The 14,852-nt window shown below is 48.2% G+C and overlaps 1 protein-coding gene across 1 annotated transcript in view; it reads right to left on the bottom strand.

Annotated features, from left to right (window-relative positions):
- Positions 1-1,095: 1,095 nt before the first annotated feature.
- Positions 1,096-14,852, bottom strand: part of LOC140460830 (uncharacterized) — an 84,036-nt gene continuing 70,279 nt past the window's right edge. Inside the window, exons 3-5 of the mRNA XM_072555483.1 lie at positions 13,759-14,797; positions 8,619-8,620; positions 1,096-2,202 (exon numbers count right to left, since the gene is read on the bottom strand). Of these exons, the coding sequence (XP_072411584.1) occupies positions 1,338-2,202; positions 8,619-8,620; positions 13,759-14,797 (1,906 nt within the window). The 3' untranslated portion in view covers positions 1,096-1,337. The remainder of the gene's footprint in view (positions 2,203-8,618; positions 8,621-13,758; positions 14,798-14,852) is intronic.

Raw genomic sequence — 14,852 nt, 5'->3', positions numbered from 1 at the left:
TTCTTTGTGGGGTGAATTTGTATTGGCAGAATTATATTTGCAGATACATTCAATTTTGGTCAAAAAGCACACAATGTCCAGGCAGTCAATCCATGTAATATTTTATGAATTCCTCCTTTGGAAATAGAACCAGTCTGATTCAAGGTTGGGGTACAGACAGACTCTGACCTCACACCTTTAATGCATGGTCTGAGCTGAGATGTTATCTTTTTCATAAAACCTTAAGTCATCTCAAGAATGTGACTTAAAAGATGTTCTGGCAGTGACACATTAATGAACCAAAACCTGCACCCATTCTAAGAGATGAAAGGCTTAACAGCAATCTAGACTTGTTCAATATATTCTATCAGTTGCATGATCTTTTGATATACGTTCTGTGTCTGCTCCACAGCTACCCGATAAAGGAGCAGCACTCAGAAAGCTAGTGCTTCCAAATAAACCTGTTGAACAATAACCTGGTATTGTGATTTTTTTTTAAACTTTATCACCCCAGTCTAATACCAACCCCTCCATATCATTTCGACTGAACACAGCCCCCACCTCCTGGTGCTGCCAGGAAACTTGACAATGCTGATGAAACAACGCAGTACCTGAAAGATGTACAATTTCTAATGATACAAGCTATTCATTCACTGCTCCATCTGATGCACGACATTGGAAACTCTGCAGGAGGCTGAAAGACAGGAGCAGCTTTAAAACAAAAACCTCTCGGAGCTCAAAGCTTTCAATGAGAGTCTGAGCCCGGCGGTAAGTTCAGGTAACCTTGATTGTGACCCGACTCTGTTACAGCTTCAGATTCCCCCAGCAAAAAGGCATAGACAAAGTCGCAGCTTTTTAAACAGTTCAAGATCAAAGCCCACACACACCCCACTGTCTTTACTATTGGTCAGCACCAAGTTGTCCCTTTGTAATTGGATCCTTGGTACAGCCATAATCTGGAGGAAGTATTGCCTCACTCAGCAATTTTAACCCATACCCTGTCTCCAAGTAAGTGTCTCCCTGCTCATTTGCCAGCAAGGGGCAGTGTAGAGTCAACCAGACTGCTGTGGGTCTGGAGTCAGGTGTAGGCCAGACCGGGTAAAGGATGTAGCTGGAACGACTGAGTGAATCCTTTCCCACAATGGTGGTTCCCTTCCCTAACAAGGGAGAGAGGGAATCAGATGGGGGCTTTCTCTCCCACACCACCCCCTCCCTGAAACGGTCTCATTGTTAGATTCCGAACTCCACATTTCTGACCAAATACCAATTCCACCATCTGCCACAGTCGGATTCAAACCCAGGAGTCCCCGGAACCTGGTTGATAGTCCAATCGATAATGGCACTTGGCCGTCACTCCTTCAATCCCCCTGCGATGGCACGTGAACTCGCTGGTGCTTCCGCAGGTGGGAGGAGTAGGTGAAGGCCTTCCCACACTGAGAGCAGGTGAATGGCCTCTCCCCGGTGTGGATCCGTTGGTGTCTCAGCAGGGTGGAAGATGTGCTGAAGGCCTTCCCGCACTCGGGGCAGCTGAAGGGCCTCTCCCCTGTGTGGATACGCTGGTGGCTCCGCAGGTTGGAGGAGCACGTGAAGCCCTTCCCGCACTGAGAGCAGGTGAACGGCCTCTCCCCGGTGTGGATCCGCTGGTGGGTCAGCAGGGTGGAGGAACTGCTGAAGGCGTGCCCGCACTTGGGGCAGCTGAAGGGCCTCTCCCCCGTGTGGACCCGCTGGTGGGTCAGCAGGGTGGTGGCCTGGGTAAAGGCCTTCCCACACTCGGGGCAGCTAAAGGGCCTCTCCCCCGTGTGGTTCTGCTGGTGCCTCATCAGGGAGGAGACGTGGGTAAAGGCCTTCCCACACTCGGGGCAGCTGAAGGGCCTCTTCCCTGTGTGGACACGCCGGTGACTCCGCAGGGTGGAGGAATCGCTGAAGGCCTTCCCACACTCGGGGCAGCTGAAGGGCCTCTCCCCCGTGTGGACCCGCCGGTGGCTCAACAGGGTGGAGGAATACCTGAAGGCCTTCCCGCACTCGGGGCAGCTGAAGGGCCTCTCTCCTGTGTGGACCCGCTGGTGGGCCAACAGGGCAGAGAAAAACATGAAGGCCTTCCCGCACTCCAGGCAGCGGAAGGGCCTCTCCCCCGTGTGGTCCTGCTGGTGGGCCAGCAGGTGGGAGGAATGTCTGAAGGCCTTCCCACAGTCGGTGCAGAGGAATGGCCTCTCCCCGGTGTGACTGCGCCGATGAGTCTCCAGGGCAGACGGGAAATGGAAGCCTTTCCCACAGTCACCACACTTCCACGGTTTCTCCACAGGGCGGGATTCCTCAGGTTTCTCCATGGCCACAGCTTCAGCTGCACACAAACACGTGTAGAGCCCCTCCCTGCCGTGAAATCCCTTTTCCAGGCCGTATACCTGTTTCAGTCTCCACGCACGGTGCGCTGCAACAGTGGGGTCTCTCGTCCAGTCCCACTGATGCCGAAAACATACTCAGACAGGAACCAAAAAGCTTTGATCCCTCTCCCAGAAATCACGGTCGAAAATGTTTGCTGGCCCCAGTGGATTGAGTGACTGTCAGACATTGACATCAAAGTGAGGGTCGGAGATGCTGGAGAGTCAGTCGAAAAATGTGGCACTGGAAAAGCACAGGGGAGTCAGGCAGCATCCGAGGAGCAGGAGGGTCAATGTTTCGGGCATAAGCCCTTCATCCGTTGATTTTGAAACTTCCCTCTTCAAATCTTCAAAAACTCTGTCAGAATAGATTACAAAGCTCATCACTATCAGTGCAGGGTAGAAATTTTGAACAAGCATTTCTACTGTCTGTGGAATATTCTTTTCTTTTGGTATTCCACAAAATTGAAACCACCATCCCACTCTCCCTTCCCCTCTGTTCTCACTCCGCTCTGACTAATTCCCCTGAAGATGCTGCTTCAGGATCTTACAGGGGCAGAAAAGCAAAAATGTCAAGACATGATATGATATCTCTCTGAATTTTGGATACCTCCACCTGAAAAGTTAATATCTTTCACAACACTGGGATCCTGCTGAGAGTGAGCAGGTCTGATTTTGGGAAGCAAAAAAAAAGTGTGTCAATTCAGGGTGAACCTGCAATGCAGCTTCTTGAGGAAGGACCAGACACAAAATGGTTCACATCCCCGGGAAGGTGGGAGGAAAGTGAGAACATCAAGGCATTAACACCGACATTAGAGAGAAAGTGAACCTACTGACATGGCAAAAGTTAGTAGAAAGCCAGAGTCATGGAGATATATAGCACAGAAACAGACCCTATTGTCCAACACGACTGTACTGACCAGATACCCTAAATCAATCCAGTCCCATTTGCTGGTATGTGGCCCATAGCTGGGGTCATCCCCACCCCCTGTCCTGAGACCTCGATGCCTCCAAGCTGACCCTCAAAGGTTCGGTTTGTCCCTCCATTCTTTCCCGGTTGTCTTTTGTAGGTTCTGAAAACTTTCCCAATCCTCTGAGTATAGGATTTGGGAAGTTATGTTGTAGCCGTACAGGACATCGGTAGGCCACATTTGGAATATTGTGTGCAATTATGGTTTCCTTACTATCGGTAAGATGTTGTGAAACTTCAAAGTGTTCAGAAAAAATTAACAAGGATGTTGCCAGGGTTGGAGGATTTGATCGATAGGGAGGCTAGGGCTGTTTGCCCTGAGCATTGGAGGCTAAGGAGTAACCTATAAAATCATGAAGGGCATGGATAGGATAAATAGACAAAGCCTTATCTGTGGAAGGGGGTCAGGGGGAAAAGTCCAAAACTAGAGGGCATATGTTTGGGGTGAGGGGAAAAGATACAAAGGAGATCTGAGGGGCAATGTTTTCACACAGAGGGTATTACGTGTATGGAATGAGCTGCCAGAGGAAATGGTGGAGGCTAGTACAATTGCAACATTTAAAAAGACAGCTGGACAGGTATATGAATAGGAAGGGTTTGGAGGGATATGGGCCAAATACTGGCAGGTGGGACTAGATTGGGTGGGGATATCTGGTTGGCATGAACGGGTTGAACCGAAGGGTCTGTTTCTATGCTGTATACCTCTATGACTAGTTGGACTAAAGGGTCTGTTTCTGTACAGTATGACTTTGGAACTGGCCTTAAAACCACTTTCTTGCCTTCCTCCACAAAATCCACCGCTGTGTTGCTCAAAAATCAGATGAGCTCAGCCTTGAACATATACAATGACCCCCTAACTGCAGGAAGACATCCCCCTTTCTAAACTCAATTCCTCTTGCTAATATACACTTGCCTTGCTGATTGTTTGCTACACCTGTCTGACAAATGACAGTGACTGGTGTAGAAGGACGCTGAGGCCTCTTTGTCCATCCACACATCATTCCTGATAAAGGGCTCATGTCCAAAACGTCAACTCTCCTGCTCCTCGGATGCTTAAAAATGTGTTGCTGCAAAAGCGCAGCAGGTCAGGCAGTAAAGGAGGAGAATCGACGTTTCGGGCATAAGCCCTTCTTCAGGAATGATTCCTGAAGAAGGGCTTATGCCCGAAACGTCGATTCTCCTTCTCCTTTGATGCTGCCTGACCTGCTGCGCTTTTCCAGCAACACATTTTTAAGCTCTGATCTCCAGCACCTGCAGTCCTCACTTTCTCCCTGCTCCTCGGATGCTGCCTAACCTACTGTGCTCTTCCAGTAACCCCACTTTTTGACTCTGATCTCCAGCATCTGCAGTTCTCACTTTCTCCACATTCAAATACATCTCCAGTTAAACAATACACCTCCTTTCTGCGTTTTTTTCCACAGCCAAGGCTTTAACTTCATATTGTGGTACTGCATTTGCCATGTGTTTACCAATTGTGGTCTTCTCTATATCGGAGAGCGAGTGCAAACTTGGGGAACGATTCGCCAAGCATCGCAGCTGTGTCTGCAGAGGGCGACCAGACCTCTCAGTAACCACCCATTCCAATTTCCCTTCCCAACCCCTTTCTGACATGACCATCTTTGGCCTCCTCCATTGTCACAACGAATCTAACCACAAATTGGAGGAACAACACCTCATCATCCGGGCAGCCTGCAGCCCGAAGGACTCAACGTTGAGTTTTCCAATTTCAAACCCCTCACCCCTCCATTCCCTGACTCCATCCCCATCCCCGACCTCCTCCCTGCCACCAACCAGATTCATTCCTCCCACTGACCAACCAGGTCGTACCCTCTAACTGTCTCGACCTATCCCCACTTCTCCACCACCCCCTTTTATCTGCAGTTTCTGCACCCAGCCCCAGCCCTGAAGAAGGGTTACACCTGATATATCGACTTCTCCACCATCTGATGACTCCTGCCTCACTATTTTGCCAATTGAGATACAGACCTGGATCAACGTTTCCGGAGTCTGTCCCCGCCGAATTCACTCTCTTTCCTTTCAGTTGCTGAAAGTCAACAATTGAATCACAGAATGGTAAAAAAAAAAGTGGAAAAGGGGGCGAGATAAGAGAGTGCCGTCCTCACAGACCTGAGACAGAGGAAGGAATTTGCAGTCGGGGTAAAGCTCAATCTTTATTCAGAGAGAGAGAGGATCAGGACTCGCAGCTTGAGAAGTTCATGGTCCACCTTCCGCATTCAGACAATGGGCTGGCTCTGATTGGCAGGAGGACCAGTCTCCTTCCAGTCCTCCAATGCTGCCTATTGGTCAATCAAAAGAAGGTCTCGCGCCGTTTATTTCGCGTCCAGCGATGAGCATGCCCAGTGTTTTGCCCAGTCTGCTCTCCGGGGATGTTGGTGTTACTGACAGATTGTAAGGGTCCAAATACCAATGGGGGAAAAAAGATAGAGACACAATTTTTTTTCCCTTATGGCTCGATATTTTATTCCTTTTGCATTTTGTCTGGCTGCTCAATTTTTGTATGTTTTTTTCCCCTTAGTGTGGGGGCAAGACCCCCAAGACCAGAACTGGAGGGCATAGGTTTAGGGTGAGAGGGGAAAGATTTCTGGGGGTCCTTAGGGGCGATCTTTTCGCACAGAGGATGAGGTATGGATATGGAATGAGCTGCCAGAGGAAGTGGTGGAGGCTGGTACAATTACATTATTTAAAATGCATCTGGATGCGGATATGAATAGGAAAGATTCAGAGGGGTGGGGGGCAAATGCTGGCAAATGGGTCACTAGATTAATTTAGGACATCTGGTCGGTGTGGACCGAAGGGTTTGTTTCTGTGCTCTACAACCCTGAGTCTATTTTTAGATCGTATGGAAAATAAAGAGCATGAAAGCATGGGAAGGGTTAGAGCATGGAGACCACTGCCAGTTTGTTGCAAAGGATAGTGGAAAGCTCTTACACCAATTAGCAGAGTAAGGTTGAGGCTGAAAGGTCACTATGGCAAGATGAGATAACAGGCAGTAAAGTTAGCCTCACCTGCTAAATATGATTGACAGGATTGGGACAATAAATATTTGGGACATGACATTAAATATCTAATTAATGATTAGTAGAGTCAGTCTGCTTGAGACTATTGATAATAAATATCTAATCATGACATTAGGAAGATATTAAGTAGGGTCTGGAATGCTGACACTAAATCTCTAACCGTGACATTAGAATAACATTAAGTAGAATGTAGGAAAAACTGTAAGGGTGCAACTAAGAGATAATGGGAACTAACATCATGGTTTATTGTGTAGGTAGCGTGAGGTGCTTTTGATTAATATAGTTGGACATGCTGATAAGCTAACAAACACACTGCTGAGCTGGAGACAATGCTGTCCCCTCTGTCCAGGAGTAAATGCTGGAAAGGTGGGATTGTTCATAGGGAGGAGGATGGTCTCCGGCTACACTCTGATATCTATCAGCTCGTAAATGGGGCAGAACTGTGGAATTTAATCTCCAGGCAGTTTGGGAAATTTAATAAGGGAAGGAAGTAAGCAATAAATAGTAGATCCCTACAGAGTGCAGAGGAACAAAGGGTCCTTGCTGTCCAAGTTCAGAGATCCCCGAAGGTATCAGTACAGGTAAAACGGGGGATGAGGAAGGCATAGATTTGTACTTTTTCACACAGAGGGTGGTGCGTGTGTGCAATGAGCTGCTAGAGGAAGTGGTGGAAGTTGGCACAAATACAATTTTTAAAAGGCAGCTGGATGGGTATGTGAATAGGTAGGGTTGAGAGGAATATGGGGTAAAAACAATAAGTGCAGATGCAGGAAACCAAATTCTGGATTAGTGGTGCTGGAAGAGCACTGCAGTTCAGGCAGCATCCAACGAGCAGCGAAATCGACATTTCGGGCAAAAGCCCTTCATCAGGAATCTGGAAAGACCGTTCACTTCGTGACTACCTGGTCAGGTCCACAGCCCCCTACGACCCACCCTACCATTCTGGCACTTTCCCCTGCCACCGCAGGAACTGTAAAACCTGTGCCCACACCTCCTCCCTCACCTCTATCCAAGGCCCTAAAGGAGCCTTCCACATCCTTTAGAGGAATATGGGCCAAGTGCTGGTAAATAGGATAGATTAATTTCAGATATCTCGTCAGCAAGGATGAGATGGACTGTTTCTGTGCTGTACAGCTCTATGGCCATCCTCTTCATTTTGGAACACCCTGTTAGGGTTCGGAGTGTGCCAGGTCCTGACATCTCCCTCCTCACGTCTCCTGTGTATTTGAAATCAATTATGCTGTTTGTATGTTGCTGGGTTAGTACTTTAAACACACAGACACATACAATATAATCAGAATTTCTATTCGGTACAGACAGTGATGACTTGTTTCAACTTTGCTAACAGGGTATCAGAAGGGGAAGATCTGCAGACAGAAATCTTGGAAGAAATTCCATAACAAGATCTGACAGGGTCACTGAATATCGTTGGGGGGGTTGAGTCTGGAAAGAGAAATCCATTTGACCTGCTTCAAAAGGTACTGGACATCAGTGTGAGCAGAGGAGCATTCGGAGAGGAACATACCAGTGAACTGAGCTTTAACTGGTTACACAGAATGAGTGTATGTGTCCCAGTGAGCTGACTTTGGAACAGACTGAGAGAGGGGCTGGGGCATTTATTTTACCCTGGAGCATCAGAGCCTGAGGGGTGACCTTAGAGAGGTTTATAAAATTGTGAGGGGCATAGATAGGGCAAATAGCCTAGGTCTTTTCCCCCCAGGGTGGGGGAGTCAAAAACTGGAAGGCATAGGTTTAAGGTGAGAAGGGAAAGATTTAAAAGGAGCCTAAGGGACAACTTTTCATGCAGAGGGTTATGCATGTATGGAATGAACTGCCAGAGGAAGTGGTGGAGGTGGGTACAATTGCAACGTTTAAGAGGCTTTTGGATGGGTATATGAATAGGAAGGGTTTGGAGGGATATGGGCTGGGTGCTGGCAGGTGGGATTAGATTGGGTTGGGATATCTGGTCAGCATGGGCGGGTTGGACCGAAGGGTTTGTTTCCATGCTGTACATCTCTATGACTAACACTCAGAGCGTGGCTCCTTCATCAGGTAATTGTGGAGAATAAAATCATAAGGCACAGAATGGATGGAAAAACATTACTGTGCACTGATATCATATGTTGAAAAAGCCTGGATAGTTAAGTCTTTCATCTTTTAGTATGGGCTGCTCGTATCATTCATTTGTAAATCCCAGAATTTCCTGAGAGACATTTTCTTGAGTTAACTCAAAGTTTTATAAGAAAAGGTGACATCTCAGCTCTGACAATGCATTAAAGGTGTGAAATCAGGGTCTGTCTGTATCACAACCTTGAGTCAGACTGGTTATATTTCCAAAGGGGAATTTACAAAATATTACATGGATCAGCCTGCAGATTGTGCATTTTTTGAGAAAAATTGAATAATTCTGCAAATACCAATTCACCCCCATGGATGTATATGTGTATATGTGTGTGAATGAGACAGAGAAAAGTCTATTTCGTGCTGTATATCCCGATGTCTACTTATAACAGATGCTTTAAGTCTGTTGGTGTAAATATTGTTCTAAATCATAGCTGGGTATGAATAGTTAGATGCTAGGGAGAGAGAGTGCCTCAAGAGGGGCACTATAAGAATCGTGGGAGAGCCCTATTTCTGGTTTACTTCCTCATGAACAAACATTAAGCACGAGCATTTATTTATTTCTAATTTTGTTCTGTTTTTCTTGTTTGATTCCTGGCTAGGACTACACTCTGTGTCTGGATGGTTGACAGGCTGAGAGATTGTGGCTTGGGTCTTGATTGACTGAATGTTTTATTGTTCCAGAGGGTGTGGGGGGTGGGGGGGTCAAGGCTTCAGCAGAAATCCAGCAGAGCAGAGAACAGACCAATATCTTACTCTGTGAGAACAGGGACATCAGAGGACAGAGAAATCAGGACCTGAATCCAAGCTGACACCAGACTTCCCTGTGATTAGTGCTTTGATGAGCAGCGCCAAGCCTCTACCTTCACCTAGCTTCCCATTTGACTACCACCTCGATATTCAGGATCCAATCCTTGTCATCCTGAAGCCATGTCTCTGTAAGGAGTCTCAGATCATAATTATTCTCTTCAATGTGTGCAGTCAATTTTGTTACAATACACCACATGTTCAGAAACATCGTTTTTAGTTTCAAGTTTTTGTGATCTTCAGAATCCAGTTTTGATTGCTGGTACATTTACTCACCTTGTCCCTTTCTATCGTTCTCGGATGTTCATTTTCCACGTCACTACACTGCTCACCGGCCTTGATTTGGATTGGCCATGCTAAATTGCCCATAATGTCCAGGCAAGTGAAGGTTAGGTGGGTTAGCCATGGGAAATGCAGGGTTATAGGTTCATAGTAAAAGAAGTAGGAGTTGGCCATTTGGCCCATCGAACCTGCTCCACCATTCATTATGATCATGGCTGATATATCCGTCGTCTGAGATCCTCCTCCCTGCATTGTCCCGACGACCCTTAAGTCCCATACCATGCAAGTACCCATCCAACTATGTTTTGAATATACTTAATAAAGATGCCTCTACTGCTTCATTGGGCAGAGAATTCCATAGATTGACTACTCTCCGGGAAAAGCAGTTCCGCCTCATCTCTGTCCTAAATCTACTCCCCTCAACTTGAGGCCTGGTCTCATCCACCAGCAGAAATGACTGGATGGGGTAGGGCTTCATCCCCACAGTGCAATGAATTCCCACTTGCCACCGAACTCTCAAATGTACTCACTCACTCGGTTGCTGTCTCACAAACGAAAGACTTCGTTGTAACTTCTTTTGCTCCCAGTACGGGAACAACGTCTTGGAAAGCTGCTCTGAAAGTCCAACCACACTTCTGCATTCACCGGAAACAAATACAGCCCGGAAACAGACCCTCTGGCCCAATTCGACCGTGCTGACCAAATATCCTAAATTAACCTGGTCTCATTTGCCCACATATGGCCCAATGCCCTCTAAGCTCTTCCTGTTCATGTACCCATCAAAATGGGTTTTAAATGTTGTACCTGTTCCAGCCTCCACCACTTCCTCTAGCAGTTCGTTCCATCCATGCATCATCGTGTGTTTGAAAAGGTTGCCCCTCATGTCCCTTTCCCCACTCACCTACCCTGAGGTAAAGACCCTTGGGTATTGACTCTCCATGCACCTTATAAAGCTTAATGCTCGGCGTCCGATGTACAGAAAGTGAGACCTGCAGATGCTGGAATCAGAGTCCAAAAGTGTGGGGCTGAAAAAGCACAGCCAGGACAGGCAGCACCTGAAGACGAGGAGAGTTGACATTTCAGGCCCGAGCCCTTCATCAGGAATGATGCATGGGTGTACAAAGGGGCCTCAGTGTTCTTCTCCACCAGTCCTCAGACAGACGCAGCAAGCAATCAACAAGGCAAAGTGGTGTATTTGGAAGATGAACTGGGATTAGAAGTGGGGATGTCTTCCTGCATTTAAGGGCCCATTGAATATATTCAAATTGAGTTCATCTGTTTTTTGAACACAGTGCGGATGTTTATGTTGTGTGGATGAAGTGGTTTCTTTTGTTCAGAATGGTTTATGCATTGGATGCAGGTACAGTAACTGTGAGAGGCCCTTGTGAAAATCGCAAGGCAGAATCATGAGGGTATATTCCAAGAAATAACTCACTGAAAAGGGAGGTGGTCGACTGGTAGAAGCAGATGTATTGACATGACAGTAGCAATGATCACGCACATAGGGAGTTAGTATGAACAAGATAAGCAAATAAGATCCTGTCTTGCATCAGCAAAAGTAATAAGACCCAGCTATCGATGGGGGGGGGGGGGGTTGCACGCCACAGACAGATGTGGTAAAACGATTAGATGAGCAGAAGTAAGAAGGGAGTCTGGAACAAACTCAATCTTCATTCAGAGACAGAGCAGCAGCTTCTGCATTCAGACAATAGGAAGGCTCTGATTGGCAGGAGGACCAGTCACCTTCCGGTCCTCCAGCGCTCCTGATTGGCCCACCAAAAGAAAGTCGCGAGGCGTGTGCCTTGTGTGCAGTGAGGAGCATGCGCAGTCTGCTCTCTGGCGATGAGGCTGTTACTGACAGGATTGAAGTGTCTGAATGTCTAGAGAAGTTAAAAAGGGGAGATGCATCATTTTCTCCCCCCTGTGATATTTACCTTTCCTCCACGCCCCATGAGTTTATAAATCGAAATAAGGTCACCCGACAACTTGTGGTCGTCGATAGGGCGACCAGAAGTGTACTCAGTACTCTACACATGGTCTCCCCAATATCCTGTCCAACCTCAACGTGATGTCCCAACTCCTGCACTGAACGGTGTGAACAATGAAGGAGAGTGTGCTAAACGCCTCTTTCACCACCCTGTCTACCAATGATGCAACTTCCAAAGAACTATGTCCCCGACTTGGAGATGCCGGTGTTGGACTGGGGTGGATGAAGTTAAAATTCACACCACACCAGCTGATACTCCAACAGGCTCATTTGGAAGCATTAGCTTTTGGAGTACTGCTCCTTCATCAGGTGGTTGTGTCTTATGATCCTGTTCCACAAACACCCCATGAAGGAGCAGTGCTCCAAAAGCTTGTGTTTCCAAATAAACCAGTTGGACAATAACCTGGTGTTGAGAGATTTTTAACTTTATGTACCTGAACCTCTCCACGCACCCCCCGATGAATCTGTTCTAGAACACATTGCAGGGCCCTACCATTGATTGTACAAGTCCTGCCCTTCCTCTTTTTAGCAAAATGCAACCCCTTGCCTTTATCTCTCGCTCTCTCAGACACACACACACCCTAACACTCACCCCATCTCACAGGCTGATACTCCAACTCACACACACGTCATTAGAATATATGCACACACTCTCATGCACACACAGTCACACAAGTCTATGGGGTGAATTTGCAATTGCAGAATTATATTTGCAGATATATTCAATTTTGCTCAAAAAGCAGACAAACTGCATGTAATATTTTATAAATTCCTACTTTGGTTAATAGAACCAATCTGATTCAAGATTGGGATACAGACTCGAACCTCACAACTTTTATGCAGTATCGGAGCTGAGATGCCACCTATTTTTATAAAACCTTAAACCGTCTCAAGAAGGTGAATTAAAAGTAGTTCTGGGGTTTACTGAACTGAAACCTGCAACCCATGGTAAAAGATGAAAGACTAATCCGCAATCTAGATTTGTTCAATATCTTATCAGTTGCATGACACCGTCAGCTTTTGCTATAAATTCTGTGTCATATGATCCTGCTCCACAGCTACCTGATGAAGGAGCAGCACTCCAAAAGCCAGTGCTTCCAAATAAACCAGAAGGAAGATAACCTGGTGTTGTGTGATTTTTAACTTTCTCCACCCCAGTCCGACACTGGCACCTCCACATCGTTTCCAATGGACACAGCCCACACCTCCCAGTGCTGCCAGGAAACTGGACAATGACAATGGGATGATGGAGTACCTGCACTCCTGAAAAATTCACAATTTCTAACAATACTGGCCACTCATTCACTGCTGCAACCGATACACAACATTGGAAACATAGTACAGGAGACTGTCAGAAATGGGCACAACAGGTCAGGCAGCATCCGAGGAGCAGGAAAATCAACATTGCCCGAAAAATGTCAATTTTCCTGCTCCTCGGATGCTGCCTGACCTTCTGTGCTTTGCCAGCACTACTTTAATCTTGACTCTGATCTCCAGCATCAGCAGTTCTCACTTTCGCCTGTAAGAAATGAGCAGTTTTAGAACAAAATGCAATTCAAAGCTCTCAATGAGAGTCTGAGCTCGGCGTGAAGTACAGGTAATCTTTATTGCGACCCAACTTTGTTACAGCTTCAGAATCTCCCAGCAGGAAGGCGTAGAAAAAGTAGCAATGTTTTAAAAACAGCTCACAGTCAAAGTGCACACACTCCCTCCAACCCCTCACTTTCTTCATTGTCGGTCACTACCCAGTTGACCCTTTGTAATTGGATCCTTGGTACAGCCTTAACCCGGAGAAAGTACTGCCTCACTCAGCATTTTCAACTCGTATCCCTGTTTCCAAGTAAGTTGGATGGGCAGTGTAGAGTCAATCATACTGCATTGGGTCTGGAGTCACGTGTAGGCCAGACCGGGTAAAGGATGCAGCTGGGACGATTGAGTGAATCCTCTCCCACAACGATAGTTTCTTTCCCTAAAAAAGAACGGAGTGAATCAGGGTGGGGGTTTTCTTCCATCCCCACCCCACCGACAATGGTTTCACCGTTAGATTCTGAACTCCAGATTTCTGACTAAATTCCAATTCCCCCATCTGCTGCGGTGGGAATCGAACCCGGGAGTCCCTGGAACCGGGTTGATAGTCCAGTGAATAAATGGTACTCGGCTGTCATTCCTTCAATCGCCCTGCGATGGTACATGAACTCGCTGGTGGCTCCGCAGGTAGGAGGAGCGGGTGAAGGCCTTCCCACACTCGGGGCAGCTGAAGGGCCTCTCCCCGGTGTGGACCCGCTGGTGCCTCAGCAGGTTAGAGGAATTGCTGAAGGCCTTCCCGCACTCGTTGCACGGGAACGGCCTCTCCCCGGTGTGGACCCGCCGGTGGGTCAGCAGGTTAGTGGAATGCCTGAAGGCCTTCCCACACTCGGGGCAGCTGAAGGGCCTCTCCCCCGTGTGGACCCGCCAGTGGGTCAGCAAGTGAGAAGAATACCTGAAGGCCTTCCCACACTCTGTGCAAGGGAACAGCCTCTCCCCCTTGTGGACCTGCTGGTGGCTTAGCAGGTTAGAAGAATTGGTGAAGGCCTTCCCACACTCAGGGCAGCTGAACGGCCTCTCCCCCGTGTGGACCCGCTGGTGGGTCAGCAGGGTGGAGGAATTATTGAAGGCTTTCCCACACTCGGGGCAGCTGAAGGGCCTCTCCCCTGTGTGGACCCACTGGTGCCTCAGTAGGTGGGAGGAATTGCTGAAGGCCTTCCCGCACTCGGAGCAGCTGAAGGGCCTGTCCCCCGTGTGCACCCACTGGTGGCTCCGCAGGTGGGAGGAATTGCTGAAGGCCTTCCCACATTCAGGGCAGCCGAAGGGCCTATCCCCCGTGTGGACCCGCTGGTGGGTCAGCAAGTGGGAGGAATTGCTGAAGGCCTGCCCGCACTCGGGGCAGCTGAAGGGCCTCTCCCCCGTGTGGACCCGCTGGTGGGTCAGCAGGTGGGAGAAATTCCTGAAGTCCTTCCCGCACTCGAGGCAGCTGAAGGGCCTTTCCCCCGTGTGGACTCGCCGGTGGGTCTGGAGGTTGGAGGCCTGGGTAAAGGCCTTCCCACACTCATGGCAGCTGAAGGGCCTCTCCCCCGTGTGGACTCGCCGGTGGGTCTGGAGATTGGAGGCCTGGGAAAAGGCCTTCCCACACTCGTAGCAGCTGTAGGGCCTTTCCCCCATGTGGACCTGCTGGTGGGTGTGGAGGTTGGTGGAATCGCTGAAGCCCTTCCCACAGACAGGGCAGGGGAATCGCCTCTCCCCAGTGTGACTGC

This window comes from Chiloscyllium punctatum, chromosome 36 (genome assembly GCF_047496795.1).
Source record: "Chiloscyllium punctatum isolate Juve2018m chromosome 36, sChiPun1.3, whole genome shotgun sequence".
In the NCBI taxonomy this organism is placed as follows: Eukaryota; Metazoa; Chordata; class Chondrichthyes; order Orectolobiformes; family Hemiscylliidae; genus Chiloscyllium; species Chiloscyllium punctatum.
The sequence above is the reverse complement of the archived record's forward strand: the minus strand, read 5'-3'. Positions and strand labels throughout refer to the sequence as shown.